The 20,535-nt window shown below is 37.2% G+C and overlaps 1 protein-coding gene across 5 annotated transcripts in view; it reads left to right on the forward strand.

Annotated features, from left to right (window-relative positions):
* tenm2 (teneurin transmembrane protein 2) overlaps positions 1–20,535 on the forward strand; it is a 233,838-nt gene that overhangs the window by 44,546 nt on the left and 168,757 nt on the right. For all 5 annotated transcript variants that reach the window (XM_024283212.2, XM_036213959.1, XM_036213958.1 and 2 more), the window contains exon 2: positions 11,621–11,968. In XM_024283212.2, coding sequence (XP_024138980.1) covers positions 11,743–11,968 — 226 coding nt within the window. In that variant the 5' untranslated portion in view covers positions 11,621–11,742. The remainder of the gene's footprint in view (positions 1–11,620; positions 11,969–20,535) is intronic.

Consider the following 20,535-nt stretch of genomic DNA (forward strand, 5'->3'; position numbering starts at 1 on the left):
AGTCTGTCCCATCTTTACCAAAAATCCCTCACCTTTTTATTATGTTTTATAGATTATTCTGAGTAATTTCACATTTATCTTTTCTTAGATGCCAGTTCGAAGGTAAATATTTGATGCTACTCAGGCTTTAGTAATGAATATTTGTGGGATTTTTTTTTTAGCTGAAGCTAGATAGTCTTATAACGCTGACAATTTGGTCTCCTCACTGCTCACCCCCTATTTGACATTTCAGCCGGAGGAAATGAATCTTCTCTGGCATTTATTCACTGCTCCGGGGTTGCCCGGCTCTGTAGCGCCTGTCATTTACACTTTTTAATATGTGTGTTAGAGCTACACTTTTCTGTTTACTTAAACAATCGCTTACGTTCCACTAAAAAGACAGGACGACAGCAACATTTCTGCATTGTCCCCCAACATTTCACCTCTCTGTCGAGCTACAAGCGCAAAAGTATTGGAGGCTGTACAGTAAAAAGCCAACCGAAACCTCCCGAGTGTCACCTCTGTCGTAGTGTTAATTAGACAATGTCACCGTCTGTCCCTTGTGACATTTATTGCATATTTGAATATTTTACTCAGACAGATGGTAAGAATGTCACGGCGTGACACTGAGTTATTAAGCCCAAGCCCTCTCTGCCTGCAACAGAATGCAGGTCTTGTCAGTCCTCGATTGTTTTAATAACTCACTGAAGCAAAGTTTGCCCTGACGGCTCTGGGGCAAAAAAGGTATCCCTTTTGGGCTTGCACCTTCACTTACAGGTAGTATCCGCCTGCATGCTTCAGGAGGAATGAAAATGACTGTGAAACAGTAAGCATGGCTACACAACATTTCTCAAATGCAGAGGGCTTTTTTTCACTTATAGTTGTATTACACAGATGATTTGCTAAATTAAAAGAACAGTTCAAGAAAAAAGTCAATCCTGTTTGCATTATGAGTAAAAAAAACATGCTTTAATAGGGTTTCATTAAAGACTTGGACCTTTAGTGACATGTAATATAACACTGGCAGACTGTATTGATCAAAAAAAGAAACTTGATAATGTAACTTTCATGTCCATCCATCCATCTTCAGAAGCTGCTGAATCACAGCTATTGTTGGGTGAAGGTGGAATAGACCCTGAACTGGTCGCCAGTCTATTGCAGGGCCACACACTCACATGCACACTTATAGGCCAATTTAGAGTCACCAATGAACCTATGAAGGATGTTTTTGAGAGAAAACCCATACATGCAAACTCCACACAGAAAGGTCCCAGTTAGGATTTGAACCAGAATGTGATTCTGAGAGTGCTAACCACTGCACCATGGTCAAGGCCAAACTCAGTGTCATTTCTGGAATCTTCTAGAGAGTCCAGACTGGAGATTCTAGATTGAACCTTAGTTTAAAAAAGAGAAAGATTTTTTTTTTGTTTCATATAGTTATTACAGTATACCAGACTTAATATAAGTCAAATAAAAGTTTTTTCTTTATTTTTTGCAGTTTAACAAGTTGAAAATAGAGTTTTTCCATTTTTTTTTTGGTTTGCTTTTATGTTGTTACACAAATCATGTATTTAACTGAAGTAAAATCGTGAAACAAAAAATGAGGTTTGAACTAAATCTAAGGTAGAGTAAATTGTCAAATTCCCACCCTATTCCCTAACTTCTAAAAACTATTTAGTGCGGCACAATATAGTGCCCTGGATTTTAAAATGGATTCAGACACAATAGTCACTATTTTTTTTTTTCTAAACAGCGAATATGATATCACCGATTTTAGAGTGTAAATCGAATCAAACAAACATTTTTAACTCCACTGTGTTCTGATGATGAAAATGTGGATGCTTTATTGAAAAAAAAATACATTTAAACACCTTTTTTTTTTTTTTTGTGCACTTGATTTTGCAATTGAAGATTTGGGCAACACTTATAATTCAAGAATCGGGTGCCCTAGAAATTTCCCAGAAGCCTTTGCAAAAAAACAGTATGCATCAATGCTCACTACATTAGCAATTTCAATTTCAATTGTAATTTTATAATAAAACATCCACATTTTCCAAATTAGAGCACAATCATAAATAGATGTCGTAAAATGTTTTTTATTGATTCGATTTTCAATTCATGCAATCAGTGATGTAATTTCAGCCGTTTTGAAAAAAAAAAAAAAAAAAAAAGGAGTGAGCATAGTGTCGGATTTAGTTTTAAAATCCTGGGTACTATATAGTTTTTTAGTGGTTAGGGATTCAGACAAATCCACAGTCTAATGAAAAGTGGAACCTAGAGTTCAAATGAATCAAAATTCACTTCTCCACATGCCAAACTGGCTCATTTCTAATTAGCCAACCTAAGAATTACACTTGTCACTTACTTATTCAAGCAAAACTAACAAAAAAAAATCATCCGCTGATTATTCTAAGTGAAAATTAGCATTAACCGAGCATCCAAAATATCAACAGTTGATCTTTCTTTTTGCTAACTGAGAACAAAGAGAAGAAAGTGTGAGTGAAACTGTGTGAGCAGCACAGAAGGGGTGTAATGTTTCCTGCACACCTGTCGCAGCTGTGGCGCCTGGATGGGATGGTCTCTCATGCATTTTGTTGAAAGCCTCAACTGAGCATTTAATTGGGATGAATTTTGCTACACCGCCTTGGATCCCAAAGTCCTTTAATATAGATAAACGCTCGACAAGTATTGATTTGTTGACATTTTATTTTGTTTGTATACTGTACAAAGCCAGTCGCCTCTGAGGTGGAACCCGAGCTTTCGCTGCTTTTCTGAAAAAATAAATAAATCCAGTCCTTAGCTGCTTTTGCAACAGTGTGTGTTTATAATATAAGCCTGTTTGCTTAGTTATTCCAAGTATATCCTCCCTGCTGTCACTGTGTCTCATTCCCACAGCTCATTCTCATCTTGTTCGTCATTTCCCACATGAGTTTTTGAGCTATGTGTAATTACCCAGTTTGTTTGCACCTTGGCTCTAACTGCCTGTCTTGTCGCAGCCAGTTTGTGTTCGCAGTGTTCGTACCCTTGTGTGTGTGTGTGTATTTGAGGGTCTGCATGTGCCAATCAGTCTTTAGCAAATATGGGCATGACAGGCAAGAGTATATGCAACAGTGCCAGTGTGTTTCTCAGCACATGTGTGCATCACCCTGAGCCCACTTTGGCAGACACAGGGAGACAGAGAGAGGGACCTTGTCGCCTCTAATCCCTTTGTTTTGAGTCAGATTAGAGCTCTGCGAGGCGTTTGCGAGGCCTGCAGAATGTGGATTTAAGGATTAGTCTAATAAACAGAGGCTCTGTGGCACTCTGCAGCCCAGTGTGGAGATTACACAGGCACCAAGAGCAAGGAAGAGAGAGGGATGACTCCTTCCCCGTCTCACCTCCCCTTCCGTTCATTTCCATCGTGACAAATGAGGGAGCCGAGATGGGAGACGTAAGAGAGAAAATTGAAGGTGGATGAGATCTGTTCACAGGTCCTGATCAGTGTGGAAACTTTCATCCGTCTCAACTCCCTGCAGGGACCACAACTCTGAGTCACAGAAGCGAATGCTGGCAAATGTAACCCCCCCCAGCCCAAACAATAGTGACCTCCACAGTACTTTATATCTATTGCATTTCGACTGGGAGAAATCCAGGCAAAGCACAAATAATGCATGAAGAAAATATGTTAAATAAATTACAAAAGAATCTTTTCTGCTTTTCTGATTTTTAACGTCAATTTTAGGCAAATTATTGCTTTTTTCTTCTCATCGAATTTCCTAATAGTGCAACAACTTGCAGGGACACGAAACTCAGTAGAATTGGTCCCATTACAGAGAATGTATCTCTTCTTATATTTGTTTGTGACCTTATTGTTGTTTGGCAGTGCAGATGAAAGGCAACCTAATTTGTAAAACCTACTACACATTTATTATGCGCTCACTTGCTAATAAGTCCAGAAATGAGATGGGGGAATTTGCTGCACATCACTGCCGTCTGGAGCCACACTGTAGAACATTTAGCAGCACAATGATAAAGTGCTGCAATCGCAAAAATGACTGACTGCTTTGTGAAATTTGGGTCTTTTTTTTCATTTAAGAAGGAATCATAATGCGTTCAGTAGCTCAGTATTAAAGTGTTACAAATGCATACAGAACCATTAAGGATTAAAATACTTGTGATATCTTATAACCATCAAAATTGGGTCATTTTTTATTTTATTTAATTTGTTTGTTTTTTTTTTTTTTTTGCTTTTAGCACACAGACGCTCCTGGATCTGAAATAAATCTGTTTCCATTCTTTTAGTCATCCTATAGAAACAAATACATTCATTTGGAAGGAAATTTAAACTTTTTTCATACATAAAGTTTTATTCTATAACTGAATATTCCAACTTAAACAACGCTAAAACATATGCCACACTATGTAACTTTTTCCCCTTTGAAAAAATCTCATGAACAGCAATTCAAGTGTCAACTTCATCTTCTTTGGCTCATTCATGTCAGCTCAACTTTTCTTCATTTTTGTATGTAGAGCTCCATTGTACTTAAAATCAGCAGTTTTGACAAAAGCAGGGAGTATGAATAAAGATTTTTTTTTTTGTCTAATACACTTTTAGTGCAACAATTCTTTTGCTATTACAACTGAGGTCTTTATTGTTAGAGTTCAGGTTCAAACAGACTGAAAAGTTCCATTTCGATAATCTTTTGAGCTATTTTGAAATCACTGTCAGTGGTATTTTAAATATGAATATAATCCAAAAAAAAGTGCTGCCAATGCTAAACTTTTTCTTGTGCCACACAGACCCGGTTTAGGACTTAATCTGGTTTTGGTTAGGGTTCCACGGCTGTGTCTGCAACTCACCACTCCTCCTAAGGATGGATCAAATGCAGAGAAAACATTTTCAACAGCCATGAGCATGACAGCTAATGAGAGTTTAACTTTTAGTTTGATTTGAAATACATGCAGAAAACAACATGCAGTCAGTCTGCATCTTGGCTGCACATATTACATGTGTCCAACATGAATTTCTGTGACTTTTTGTGCTGGTTGCATGTAAATACATGTGAATAACATCAGACAAAAAAAAAAAGTCTGTTTTTGTGTGGCAGGAGTTCAGCAGAAATGTGCCTCTGAGTTCCTTCCTGTTGCAGAGAAGAGAGCTTGTGATGCATCAAATTCAGCTCGTCCGTCACAAATAAGCTAAATTATTTTGTCTGCTCTTGATTCTCAACAAATAATTTGGATCCCAAGGTCCTTTGATGAAGATAAACGCTCTTATTCTTTGAATAAAGAAAAACTCAGAAATGTAATTTTGAGCTTAATGTAATTTAGATATGTTCTCAAGCCACAAGAACATGTTCTAAACACCAAAAACACCATTTTAATTTCTTTAATATGTAGAAGTAAAAATAATTTGGGGGATGAATGTCCTTGCCACTGTTTTTTTCACTTTATTGTCATAGTTAATATTTTGAACTGCTGTCAGTGATTGTAAATTTAATTCATGACTTTGTGTTATAAGAAACCTCTCAGTGCAAAACTCTTTATCTGTTGGGTTCGGGGTATTATCAAGTTTCCCACTCTTTATCCTAACTGTTTTTGCCAAATATTTTCAGTATATTAGGGATTACCACTTGAAAATGTGATTTCAGCTGCAATCATCTCATAGAAAGAAGAAACCTGGTGATGTAAAAGCAGCCTTGACTGTATGCTTAATACTCTAATTTTAAGTGCTTAGCTGTAGCTTGAATGCTTCTCCTGAAGCCAAGATGCAAGCAGGTTCTTTGATGATTAGTAACTAAGTGCACGTCGCTTTCAAGGATTCTTCTCGTACAACCTCTTAGATTTCTCCCCGTCTTCTTTGTTTTTCCTCAATCACTTTGTGTCTTCTACTCTTTGTCTTTGTGAGAAAACTGTGTAAACAAGTTAATTTGAGCAGCAGCATGAGAATGGTGGAAAATTGAAGCCAATTGCTCTGTAGTGACACTTTTGTAGTTTTTTTTTTATTTTTTTATGAAAGGACCATGTTTCAGAATGAGCTATTTTTTTTAACATCACCAATATCCATTTTAAATTAGTTTTCAAAATGGGAAAACAACATTAACTGTCAAATCTCTTTACAACAAATAATTTTAGAAATATATTAAATATTTAGAAGTTAAACACTATCATTAAAAAGAAAAAAATAAAATAAAATAAACAGGTGCCAACTCCAAAACATATACACAATGAAGATTTTTTTTTTATTTGTTCATTTTGGTACAATTACAAGACTTGTGCCAATTATGAGCATCAATTGAAACGTAACCTTGACAGATTATATTTACCCCAGTGGTCATTTACGCTAATGGTCAACTGAAGATCATTTATAAGAGTTAGCCTATTGAGTAGCAATGAAAGTCTAATGAACACATTCATTCACAGGTATCTTGTATAAACTGTCTCTTTGTGGAAGTTATAGTCCTTACATTGTCTAAATTTGTTTTTTTTTTCTTTTATTTTCGATTGCGCTTTTGCTATATAACCCTACTGTAAAAAAAAAAAAAAATCCACTCTATATTTTTGAAATACCAACATTTGAATTCAAAATGTGGTAATTACATTTCTCCATCAATTCTGCAACTCTTGTGTGCAGCACCTTTTACAAAAATAAGGCTGCAATGTAATGAAGCAAAACATTAAAGACTTAAAAAAAAGAAATAACTACTAAAATAAGCCACATTTAACCTGAGCATCATGGAATGTAGTTGTGGAGAACACAAATGATGGAAGCAGACTTGATGGGATTTTTGGCAGAAACCACAGAACTAAATATATTTATATATAAAGTAGTGCTTTCATGCGATTCATTTTGTATATGATTAATTAATCGTGAATAAAATTAATCTAATTAATTGATTTTAATGTTTTTAACCTAATAGTTGCTGTGAAAAGCCTCATTTTGAGGAATTTTATTTGTGACTTTGTGGCAGTAAGAGCTCAAAATAAAACGAAAAAGGTGGCTTTATTAAGTTTTTTTTTGTTATAAAAGACTTTAAATCTCTAATTTGACACCACTGAGGGGTTATTTAATTATTTTTTTTCCTAAACTTGAAAAATAAAAAAAAATAAAAAACATCAGGTCCAGAGTTCTTACCACATTTATAAATCTTGACAAAAACAAGGACTAAGAGGTGGATTTTCCCTTTGAAATAATTATATTTTTTAACTTCTTATGACGGTCACTTTTCGAGAGACAGCAAGGGTTGCAAACAGCTCGGACCTCGGCCGGCCGTGAAGGCCCGTGAGCCAGGTGAGCCACCTGAAGCAGGTCGGAGCTGTTTGCAGCACCAACCCCTGCTGCACTTTTTCTAAAAAAAGGAGCGAGAGGAGAAAGTTTCGGTGCGTGCCGCGCGCTTAAGATTTAACCATGACAACACGACAAAGTGGGTTTGAAAAATATAAAATAGAATGAGATTAAAATTCTATATTACATTTAAGTTTTTTTTTTAAATGACCATGATTTGAGCAGGATAGTGCCTGCCTCAGGTGTGTACTAAGACGAAAGTAACCATCAAAAGCAACAATGATTAATGCAAATAAATAAATAAATAATGGACTAAAATTCTTGTAATTAAATAATTGCGATTAACGCAATAAAGTGACAACCCTAATATAAAATAAATATTTTTAATGCAAAATCTAAAAATCAAATCAAATGCTTAATACTAATATATTAATAAAACCATATTGAGTATACAATAGCTATAAATATAACTATATAATTTACATGACTGATGTTTTATAAAAACAGCACCGCCTTATTTTATAGCATCAGAACATTAAAGATATTAACACATTGCAATAACAGAAAAAACATTTTATTACAGTTAAAAGTTGTGTTAAATACAGCTTATGTATAGCAAAACATCCCAAAAAGATTCTCATTAAAGGTGCTACCTAACAGAAGCAGAAGAATAAGTCTGTCAGTGAATATCAGGACAGATTGGAGTCTGCAGAGAGGCGCTATTTGTGAACCTTCTTGTTGGCTGCAGTTGGGAGTCATCTGGACAGGAAAGCTCCCACAGCTTGATGGCCCTTAACAGTGCCTACTCTCACTCACATATAGACCTAAATACTTTTTTTATTGAAGAATGAGAGCAAGAGGAGTGGATGCATGGAATCCCTTTCATGCTAGCTGTCTTTGGGAATCTTGCCAATGTACATGTAACCATTACAAATGCAGTGAAATAATATGCAGAGCCGAGCCCGAGTGATTGAGATCAGCACGTTCCAGGAGCTGGGTGCTTTAGCAGCAGATTCTTTAGGCAGATTTCAGGCATGATGCAAGAAAATGCAGAATACCTGAGGCAACTTTAAGCCACAAATGTACCTGTTTCTGAAAGATACTGTTTCTTTTTTTTTTTTTTTTACCCTCAAACAGAGTTTAGTTTATTTTCCAGAAATATATACCATCGTATCAAACCTATTTTAAAATACTTTTTAAAGTATTTGTACAGTTTATTTTTTATGTCTATATATTATGATGAATTGAAATTATCAACGCATAATTTTTAAATAACTGAGGTTCTTCTTCATTGTTTGAATTTTCTCTTTTAACAGTTGAGTTGAAGGTGAAATCCCATTCATGTCATTCACTTCCAATTAACTTGGTGTGATTTCTAGTTACACTGAATTTGCATTGTGCCATTCTCTGTATTTTCCTTTCAAAGCCGTCACTCGCAGGAGAAAAAAAAGGGGGGGTATCTGTACCACACTTCCCCTCTGTAATTTTGAAAATGAATTCTCCACCCTCTCTGTCATCTTCCAATTACATTTCTCATTTTGCCTGGATTTCATGGTCACTTCACGGTTGCAAACATGTCTCTTTTCTCCTTCGTCCAGCCCTTTTTCTCGCCTGTCAGGGAAACATGCTGTAGTGGAAAGTTTGCGCAGGTATTTGTCTAGTTTTGTATGGCCGTCTGTTTTCCTGTAAGGTGGCATTATCAGGATGTTTGTATAAATATTCAGTAAATAAACTATGACTTTTTGTTATTGGTCATGTTTCTTTGGGTCACCATGACTTGACCCGAAGCCACTAACTCACGGTAACTGAAGTTCTTATTTAAATCTTATTTTGTTGATGAAGTAAAAAAAAGAATCAATAGAAAATCCATATTATGAGACTTAAACTTACATTTCTAAAACAAGAAGCAGTTGAAAATGTTTAATTAAATAAAAAATGTTAAGAATTTGGTCTACACACTGATCTTCAGATTTATGACGTTTTTACGTTTCAATGCGATGTCATTGGGTTGACCAACCGTTGCTCTTAAGTTTGACCACTTTCTCCCCTTCATATTATTTCTATTGTATCACTTAGTGCTTATTATCTGGATCAGATATGTCTGATCAATAAAGCAGAAACTGGAAACCATTCATGTCAACAACAATTCGATTCGTATCATAATTTGTCATTGTCGATGAAATTCATAGTTGATATTTGTTTTGAATAATCCAATTCAATGACCTAAAATTAATTCAGGAAATTTTTAGCCAAAAATTCCCCCGCTTTGACTCAGAGATAAATACCATGGTACTGAACAGAGCAGGAAGTGTTTCCACGCGAATGATGACTTGATCATTTTTCTGCTGCCATCACATGTGTGTAGTCTGATGGGACTTGGTCATTTTAAGTAAAATAAACCTACCGTGTCTCAATCCAAATGCTATTTTACAATATTAGTTATAATAGATGTATTTCATTTTGAAACAATTTTATTATGGTATAGTGCGATTAACGACTTCCCTTAGACAGATTTATCTGATCGGATCGTATGAATCTAAATCTATTAAATGACTAAGTCGATTAACCATTACAGCCCTTCTTGGTAGAATATCATGATTTAACGGGTGAGACACCAAGCATGCAAGTAGGATAAAAGCAGCTATAGAACAATTGGACGACTGTCCATCCTATAGATCTTGGATCCAGTTACAAACATCAATGGTCTGTCTGGGCGGGGTCTGAGGAAATTTTGGTTAAATTCATCTCCAATGGATTCTTGTGATAGACAGACATACATTTTAATTAGAAAGTAATTGCAGTTTCTCTAAACTGAATTTATTTCTTTAACACAACCATAACATATCCCATGCTATACAGATACAGACACACATCCATAGCTCAAACTGAGATCCCCCATTGTTTCCACAACACTGGTCAGAATGTCTCTACATTTCCTAAGCCAGTACTCCTCTTTGTTTCCTTGTCCCTCATTCAAGGTACAAACACATTAAGGTTGAGCTCTAATAGCTTGTGTGATGGATGCCTGAGCATAATGAGCTCTTTATGAGACTTAATACCTACTGTTAATCAATGGACATAGCAGAGCACTTTTCAATACTACCTTCCAAGCATTTTAAAATGAGCCCTTGTTGAATAGATTGACTCACATTCAGCACCCTTTTATTTTTTTTTCCCAACCACTTTCAATCTTGCTCTAATTCAGTGCATAATTAGTTACATCATATATTTTAAATCAAACGAGGCCTGTTGTTCTGATATACCCTTTTCCTTCACTGATGTTGCTAAACACTTCGCAGATGAACAGGACTTGTGATGAGAACACAATGCTGAGCTGTAATGCAGTGGGTGGATCAGACTTCTCCTCAGCCTCGAGTAATAGAACGATGCATGACCTATTTATTGCCATAAATATCACGTCCAGCCTACTGCTGGAAGAGTTCCTGTCAATTACTGCTCCTTCTTGTATTATTGTACTTTGATCTTTAGGTCTTAGTGCAACTCATTGCTTGAGGCCTCTCCACTAGAATCATGTTTTATTAAGATCATAATCATGTGTAATTGGCAGACACAAGCATAAGGTTAAAGAAGTAGAATATCTGCTAGTTTTGGAACAGAAACATCTTGACTAGACATAAGGAGGATGTAATGTCATAATTGACATGTTCACTTGGGTTACAAGTCGTTTAACAAGTTGTGTCAAGTTTCGGTACGACAATGGACTTGGACACTTTCTTACTTTAGTTTTCGGTGGATGTGTATGTTAGGAGGCTGGATGTCAGTAAGTCTGTTTGATTATTGCTTACAGCCTCAGAGGGAACCGGATTCATTCTCACTTTCATAATGAGGGAGAGGGTTCAAATGCCCTTGAGTCATTTCTTCCGCTCTTCCTGTTGCACACATTTGCCTTTTTTGTTGGCCTTTGTTTTTCTAATCTACAGATAATCTGCAGTGATTCCGCTCGTCTTTTCTTTTCTTGGCTTTCCGTTCACTTTTGTTGCTTTAATGCATCAGTTTGGGTTGATTGGCTCATGTTTGAGACCCTCCCGGTTTTATGTAATAGATTTGAATAGCGGCTGACCATTTTTCATCAGCGCGGTCGATTGGCGACTATCTCAAAGGACCACAGGGCTGGCAGCTCTGTTTCTCCCCACAATAGCCTTACTTATCCCACGTCAATACTCCGATGTGTTGTATATTTGCCTGGTTGCTCAAATGTCCATTCGCAGTGCTGCCTCTTACCTAAGTCTTCTGTATGTTCTACGGGGAGTGCAAGGCTAGAGTGAGTCACAGCAGAACATCCATTAATTTTCTTCCAACCTTTCTCTGTTTTTTCCTTTCCTTCCACCTCCCCCTCTTCCTATCTCTGTCTTCCAGGTGACTCAAGCAGAGACTGACATTACCAAAGCCTGTTGGAAGGCCCCTCACTGCCCTTTCCTTTGGCTCATCGTCCACCTCAATTGTGCTCTGAATTTGCACCCTGCTAACTCAACACCAGCATGGATTTGAAGGACCATAGACACCGCTCTATGACTGGGAGTCGCTGTTCCAAAGATTCCCAATACAACACCTCTTCCCTTAATGCAGACGAGTGCCGTGTACCAACCCAGAAGTCATACAGCTCCAGTGAGACTCTAAAAGCCTTCGACCACGAGCAGAGGCTTCACTACAGTGGCTGCATGACTGACCTGGTACACCATGAGACTGATGAGTACTCCAGGCAAGGTAGGTTTCTAAAAAAAACCAACCCTGAACCCTCAGGTCAATCTAACAGAATTGGACTAGCTTCAAATGAAGAAGAATAAAAGCTATCTCTGAAGATTACAATGAAATGTAAAAATAATCCACCTGCTGAAATGCTAAAACAACTAATATCCAACGGATACACATTTCATGCAAATGTAAAATATTCCAAGTTATTCTTTGAGGCATACACTATGTTCTTCCTAATTGTTGTCACTAGACTTCTGTCTTTTGGGAGATGAAAAGTTTCTTCTGTTCCTGTGACAATACAATTTCCCCAAAATGTGTCATAAAATTTGCCTAATCAATCAAAGATCATCTGCATAAAACTTGTATTAGCCTCAAAAAAGAGAATTCTACAGGCTTTGTTAGAGCAATTATGTTGATAATGAAAATTGCTAATTGATGCTGAAATGCAAAACCAAGCAATCTCAAGATGGTTTCTGCAAAGCTATGTACCATCTTTTTTTATTTCAACATTTGAGCCATGTTTAGTTCCCGTGTCTTTCTAGTTATGTTCAGATCAACACATACACTTCTTTTGTCACACACTGAATCCTCTCATCATTGTGTGGCTCTATAAAAGGTTCCTGCCTTTATTCTCTTTAAAGACAGACTGCCTGTTTTTAAAGAGCTTCTTTAGTGAACTGCTAATTTAATCAAATGCTGTAAAATGCTGCTTTACCAAAGAATGCCAAAGCAGACCTTTTTGCTCTAGCAAGGCTGTCATTATGAACTTCTGTATCCCCCGGTGAGCAAGTTAGCCAATAGGCCGATAGGTCACTTCTAAAGGGATGGGTCAGTTCTTACAGCCACTCTTTAGAGCAGGTTTGTGTGTGTCTGTGCATATATGTGCATGTGAGTAGTTTGCAGCAGGACATGAAACAGAAGGTATTGATTTTTGGGTAGTGAAAGGAGCTCGACTCAATGGGATTGATCTCTGTTAAGCTCTGTTTTCTCTGCATGGACACAGACAGAAGAGGGAGCCTGCTCAGAGCACCACAGCAAAGGAACGGGTAGAGTGAAAAACTCTTAAAAAAAAAAAAAAGACAGAAAATAAATAAATAAATGACAGAGCAAAGTGTCCTTGATATTTTCCAAATGGGCCATTGTCATTATAGCTTCAAAAGGTAAAGTTGCTGCCAAGGTCTGACGACTTACCATACGTGGTTTCAAGAAATTAGAGAAATGGATCAATCTGACAGTAGTTCAGAAAAAAAAATTCAATAGCACACTTACAATGGAAAAACTGTGTTTTAAAGAAATGAATACAACACAAAAACACAAGAAACTCTCTGGAGGCAAAGCCAAGAGCAGATAATTGAGGATTGATTGGCAGAATCCCTGATAGACTGAAAGTCAGTGATGTGTGCCGCTCGGACACACACCAATGCTGCACTGAGCTGACCTCACACCAGGCGATAGCTGGTCGATACCACAGTCCTCTCAGCCTATCGGCTGCATCAAAAGCCCAGAGCCACAGATGCATCGTGGGAAGTGTGGCCACAGGAGACCAACAGTGTTGCAGCACCATATGGACTGTGACACTATGAGAGGAGGAGTAATATTGGAACGATGGAGGAAGAGAAGGAGTTAGAAGTGAGAAAGACAGAGAGGCAGTAGACAGACTTCCTAATCTTGCATCTACATATTTTATAACAGATACATAAAAGGACTTGTAGTGGTGTCACCTTGGTTAGAATATCTTTAAATTAACATTTAAGATAGTAAAAGTGTGAGGAAATTTCACAAATCAAGAGCAGCAACTAATCCTAAACACATATGGAATAATTTGAGTGATACTTTGAGGATTTGCAGTGTCTAAACTGACCTAACATTAGTTCCTTATGGCTGATAGTAGATTACACAACAGAATTAACATACAAAACTGTAATGATGTTTTTTCTTGTCGTTGGGCGAGCTATCGCCATGTCTCTGTTTATGCTTAAGAAGTTTCACGGTCAGCTGAAGCTATTTTCAGACTGTTATTTTTGCTTTAATGGTTGTCTGTAGCAAAAGCCAATTTACAGAGCTGCTGTGTTTTAATGCATATCGACCTACGCTCACCGCCCTTATCATATCCACGTGTCATTGAGCGTGGACACTCGTAAATGCACATTTAGTGTAATGAGGTACATATTTAGCTATAAGTCAACTAATTCATTGTCATTACAGTTATGTATCGCAAATTAAAAAAAGGAAGAGAATATGCTCTCCGGATGGGACAAAACAAGGAAGCTGTTGTCAAAGTCAAAACCATTCACTCAATAATCACAGGAAAAAGTATATTCATATTGATAAATGGTTCATGTGGATGGTACATCCTAGATTTTGAAACTATTTCTAGAGGTTCGAAGTGGTTTATTATTAATTGCCTCCAAATTTCCCTATATGAACTTTGGTTACAAATGTTACAAAGTCAACTTTAGGTTATCTTGAGGGATTATTATTGATAATTCCCTTTGAGAAGTTTGTTTATATTTTTAGCGAGTTCATTTTTTAGCACTTTGCACATTTTCCTCTTATTGATGTAAAATGGACACCATCTTAAAATAATCACAAATGAGTATAAGTTTCATTTCATTTGTTTGTTTGTATCTCTTCAATATAACATGAAATCTTTCAACTTAAAGCATTCCGACAATGGTATACAAATGTAATTGTATCCATTGTAATCAGCAGTAGCTATATGAGAAAAAAAAAATCTCTGGACAGCTGTGCGCAACATATGGCTAAACATCTGACTAATCAAAGAGAGGCAGAGCTAGAGACTCAAACATATTGTTAAAAAATGTGATTTAATCACCGTAAAGAAGGTAAGCTCTCAGTTGTGAAGCTCCATCTCAACAAGGCCTAATGAACTTGGAGGTTTATCTCTCTCACTATCTGATGTGAGAACGGGTGACAGTGGAAGCCCCACTGACAAGCATGATATACATAACAAGAAAGGTGAGAAAAAACTAAGTTTATGTCAATAAAAAAGCTGTTTTATTGCCCAATGCTTTTTATTCAACTAATTTAAAGGGTAACCAAACACTAAATTAACTTATTTTGGCTGTTGACCTCTATAAATGGGGCTTTAAAAGTGTTGTCTGTTGTTCAGAGCCACATTTTTGACAAATTGAAATAAAACTGTTTAATTCTTTAAAATATAATCGAAAATTGTCTGCCCCCTACAAGCTGAATAGATGTATTACAGTTTAATTTTGTGATTGATCAAACCACGGAAGTTTAAGAAGTTTGCCATCATGATCTCCAGCTCCAGTAATGATAACAGTCCAGCCCCCAAGCCCCAAGCCCCACCCCTCTGACTTGATTTTCAAATTTTGGCTGTGGGTGGAGTCAGCCTCCAACTTCCTGGTTTGGTTACCCTTTAAATTAAGCCATACAATTCCAAACATAAAACTACTAATATTAAAGCATAGTGATATTTTTGCCACAATAATCTTTCTAAGCATATTTAAAGTCCAAATGTTAAAGATTTAGAAAACATGAACTCACATTGAATTTTAGCTTACTACCAAAACCAGTAAATTAATCAATATTTGTTTTATTTGAGTTAAGTTTTGCCCTTTTGGAGATTGCAACTTCCTACATGAAATCAGTCGTTTTAGCATTAAATATTTTGGAATGCTCATAAAAGTCCAAAAAAAAAAATAGTTTTCCCCTGTGTTTGCACTTTGAATAACAGTTGCTAACCACAATGTTTGTTATTTCTGCTGGGGCCAACTTGTGAAATCAAAGCTTGTCTGTTGAAAATAAAAATATGTTCCATTTACAGCTTTAATTTTGTGTTACTGTACAAGGTACTGTACAAAAAATATAGATCAAAAAATGGTAGATTTTATATTTGTATGTCCTTTATTTGTGACATTCACACAATAAAATGAAACGTGGAATTGAAAAACATGTGCCACTTTGCAGGATTAATTTGAGCAACATGCAAGAAAAAAAAAAAAAAAAACAATAGAATAAACCAAAAAAGAATGAACTTTTCTTTTAGATACGCACTTATTCTCATAAGATTAGATTTTTTCCCATCAAATTTATTGAAAATTAAGCTAACTAATTGAGCTAATATGGTATGGGTTCTGTTATCTTATGCATTGCATTTTGCTTTATATGGAGCATTTGAGTCGGGAAAATATTTATCTTCAAATTTTACAATTTGTTTATTTTCCATGTTAAAAAAAAAAAAAACTAGCTGTTCTAAATAGCTCCTTACAGATTCCAGTAAAACAAGTTCAGTGGTGTCGTCCAACAGACCCCCCACTTTCATTGCATCTCAGCTGCACTGTTTCCCCATTATACACTTATTACCTAGTCTGCTTGGATAAGCACAGCCAAACAACACATTCTTCCCACAACATAACACTCAGCAGCCTGGAAAGCTCATTACAAGTGTTCGCTATTTAACACCACAAAGCAGAATATTTGAAGCCATCAGTGTTGCCAATAACGCACAAGTTATTCTCACGAATCCCAGGCGCTTCATTTTACATATTCTGTAAATGTATTACTGGTTTGAAAATATAAATTTTTGGGAGGAATTAAAAAAAAATTAATACAATATTTTTATATTTTCAATGGAATGACTAAAATATGTTAAAAAGTAAAGAGCAATGTTAACCTCAAGGAACATATTTTATCTCACACCACATCTCAGCTCTATTCCCTACTTTTTTTTGCTCCCATTTAGCACATCCCTGGGGTGTGTCATCCCGCCAGGTTCACTCTTGGGCAGCAGGCATTATCACAGCCTCTGTAGTGTTTCAAAGCTCTGGCCTTTCCCTTTCAGAGGGATCTAAATGAGCCCCTCTGCATTCTCCTCTGCTGTTTTGCCCCCAGGGCCAGATGCCACACTGAGAATCGGCCACCCACTTGCCTACCTTCCTGCCTGGACAACACTCAGCATCATCTACTGTCCCTTCTCTTTCTGTTTCTCACCTCTCTTCCTCACTTTCATGTCAGACTCTCCTTTGTGCACCCCTTCAGTCCTGCCTCTTGCTGTTCTTCTATCGTTGCTTTGGTGGTCACATCACACATTTGTTAGGTTTAGGACCTCTCCAGGGAATTGAGAGCAAGTTCATGCAGTGCCTCATCATTCTTGATTTTACAGACAGGTTTTATCTGCTTACATGTGTGCTGTGGGTTCGAAAACTTACTTTGAGAGTTCTGATCGGATGGAAATGTAGGGTCTTAAAAATCCTTGAAAACTACTTTGTTGATTACAAAGTGATAAATCAAATGAATGTTTGTCTTCCAAACACTGCAACTTTTAATTTGGCATGGCAATCTGCAGAAACGGCACTGTTCTGTTTCTTTAGTCCCTCCCTTCTCTTTGAAGGGAACCACTTTTACCCAATGAAGTAAATGGCCCCGACTCTTTCAAAATAATCATCTTCATGCAAGAATTTATACATTCTTTGAATAAAGATGACAGTGATTAAATATATGAGATGAAATACAATTACAGGCTGTCAGAGAAACTCAGAGGATATTCCACAGGAGTTCAAACGTATCATCAGAATCAAAAGCAGAAAGAGATTTAAGTGACTTTGAACTTATTGTAGAATTTCAAAAGCTATTGATTTTGGCTTTTTATGAACAACTATCTCTAGTCCTTATAGAATACGTTCCAAAAAGATTGGAGTGTGTAGCAAGTGGAAGTTCACTGGGTGAAAATGCCTACTTGATTAAAGGCATCAGAAGAGGTTTGAGGTGATAAAAGGCTATAGTTGCTGAAGAAAATACTTCACGCAACTTAAGGTTCAACATGAGAGATTTTGCTGAGAATGGGCAGGAGTGGAAGTCCACAAGTAAGAATGCACTATATGACATTACAGAAAGACAGCCATTATTCTCTATTCTGATTGATTCCAATCTTGTTTAACCTGTGTTTGATCATATATAGTATCTCAATTTATACATAGATTATCGTCTTCATGGCTTTTTTCATGGTATGTGTTTTTTTTTTAATTATTTGATTTTTGAACGTACACTGTGAACAGCAACTGACTTGCTATTTTATTCATGATTTTGCAGTTTTTAGACCAAATAAAGAAAACGAAAATGTTCATTGATTGATTCGTCTAGAAGTGGCTGGATGGTCTTAGTTGACTGTATGGAGGACTTGCGCATGGGGAAACCAGCATGGTTTCCAAGGGAGCGCAATGATTCCAGTGTGGGTCCCTAGACAAAACCCTTCACTCTACTATCTAACTATGTAGCCACATAGTTCTAGGTCTCTCTGTAGCCATTTTAAGACCGTATAAAATACAGAGTTGTGTCAGGAAGGGTTTTCGGCAAAAAACTCTCTGTCAAACCAGGTGTGCGGTTCAGTGCAAGCTTATTCACTGTGGCGTCCCCTGCCAGAATATGCCAAAAGGTGAAAAACAACATATAGCCCAATTGCACAACACAGTTGTCTCAATGAGTTTCACATAAAATATATAAAAAAAGCTGATGACTTCCCTTAGACCCTCCTTCTCCTATGTGCTCCATCATGAGAACATACAACAAGAACATAAAGATTTTTTATTGTTTACCCATCCCATCCTGCAGACTTCACAAGGGGGCCTGTAAGAGCAGATCCCATGATAAGAGCGGTACAGGTTTGCCCATTTTTTTGTCCACTGTCTGCCCAAATCTAGCTGCAAGGGTTGTTGGGACTATTCCATTGCGAGAGTGTGGAGTAAGGGCACCCTACTATATTATCACCCATACTTCATAAGTGTGTGAAATTTACAATAGCCTTAATACTTCACGATGCATTTACCACACCCACATATGCTCCATTTTCAATAACATCCCTTGCTGTGGCCATACAGACCTCAAGTGAACTGCAAGACACACCATTAAGATACTCCTCAAACTGGCCGCTCCTCTGTATGACCCTTCACGGGCCCAAACAACCCCTAAACTCGCAGCAACCCATTAGGGTTCCTTCTGGAAGTAAGAAGGAAACAGGCACTTCTTTGTCACTTCCACTGCTGCAGTGACACAGTGAAGGTACTCTGGTGCCTATAGGTAGTAATATTTTAGATCCACTGGCTTTAAATTGGCATACATTTGCCTCGACACAAGGAAACTAGTAACTTGGATTCTTACTTCTGGCTCCTTTCTCTAAAACACGTTCACTCATGTTGCTCAGACCTTTCAGTAGCTAGTGCCATCATGTGTTCAGAAAAAAAGCATTTGCTTGGTATAAGTCCTAAAGACCAGTCAGTTACAGTGGCAGACTGGGAAGCGATTCCATTCTATTGCAGCACTGAACACTGATAGTGTAAAATGAGAGGAACAAAACAAGACAGAAGAATGTGTCATTTGTATGCTTCTCTCCTTCTATTCACTCACATTCTCACGTGTTTCCATGCATTCCACTGGGTTGCAGTCAACCTGGACTGCTGATGAACAAAGGGAGTACAAAGCAGCTGCATGCTATTAAAAATAAAAGGAGGTAGATTAAATACAATGGCTCCCCTCCGAACCCTCTTTATCTTTGTCTTCTCCCTGGCATTCTGTTGCTCTGCCAGCTGCCAACACTCTAAAGCATCCTGTAGCTGCAGCAAAAGCAGAGCGGAGAATATTTTGAAGAATATCCTGGGGGCAACTCTCCTCCGGTCCTCAGTGCTCTCCCACTCGCTCAATCTCCACAGACGCTCGATTCAAAAGCAAACTTTTGATGTGAGTTTTTACTCTATATGTGGCCCCAACACATGCAAGAAGTTTTTAAAGGTAAAAACTACAAGAGGAATCGGATTTTGAAGTTTGTATTTACACGTTTGAGGATGCAATTTTCCCTGGATGATACATTGTTCTTTGTTTTTTGTTTTTATGGGTAAGAACCATTGAATGCACTTTTTAAATTTGTTTACTTTAAAACAATAGATTCATGTGGTTTTCCTGTCATTTTGAGACATGTAGATATAAACACAGATGGATGATTTTTTTATTTATTTTTAATAGAGAACTGTTCTAAAATCAGTCCAGGACATCTTTAGCCAAAAAAATCTACCGGTTTGACTCAGAGATACATACCTGTGTACTGGTCTTTCTCCCTTGTATTTCTTGCAAGATACTCAAGTGCGAATTGAATGTGTACAAAAAAGTAAATATTAATTCATGTCCAATCCATTCGCATTTCAGTTTCATAATATCAAAAACAGGCAGACAGCTGGATCCAAGTGCAGCAGGTTTATTTTGCACAGACAGAAAAAAAGGCGTAAAGCACAGCTAAAAGTCCACAAAGCTAAATCGGGGTCAGGTGGGGGAGTCAAGCACGAGCATGAGGGCATCAGAGAACAACTAGAGTGGTCAGGGTCCAGGGTCAGGGCAGGTGGCAGACGAAGCAGGGTCAGATGAAACAGAAGGTCAGGATAAGAATGCTCAGTGATGCAGGCAGAGTGACACAAACAAGACTTCGCACTGAGCAGAGACAGCAGGGGCTGATGGGAAGTGAAGTGTGGAAAACGAGGAAGTGCTAGAACTAGTGCCAGAAAGCCAAACCTATTGTGCCTCAATCCAAATGGTATTTTCCAAGATCAATA

The sequence above is a fragment of the Oryzias melastigma genome, linkage group LG10 (genome assembly GCF_002922805.2).
Source record: "Oryzias melastigma strain HK-1 linkage group LG10, ASM292280v2, whole genome shotgun sequence".
Classification (NCBI taxonomy): Eukaryota; Metazoa; Chordata; class Actinopteri; order Beloniformes; family Adrianichthyidae; genus Oryzias; species Oryzias melastigma.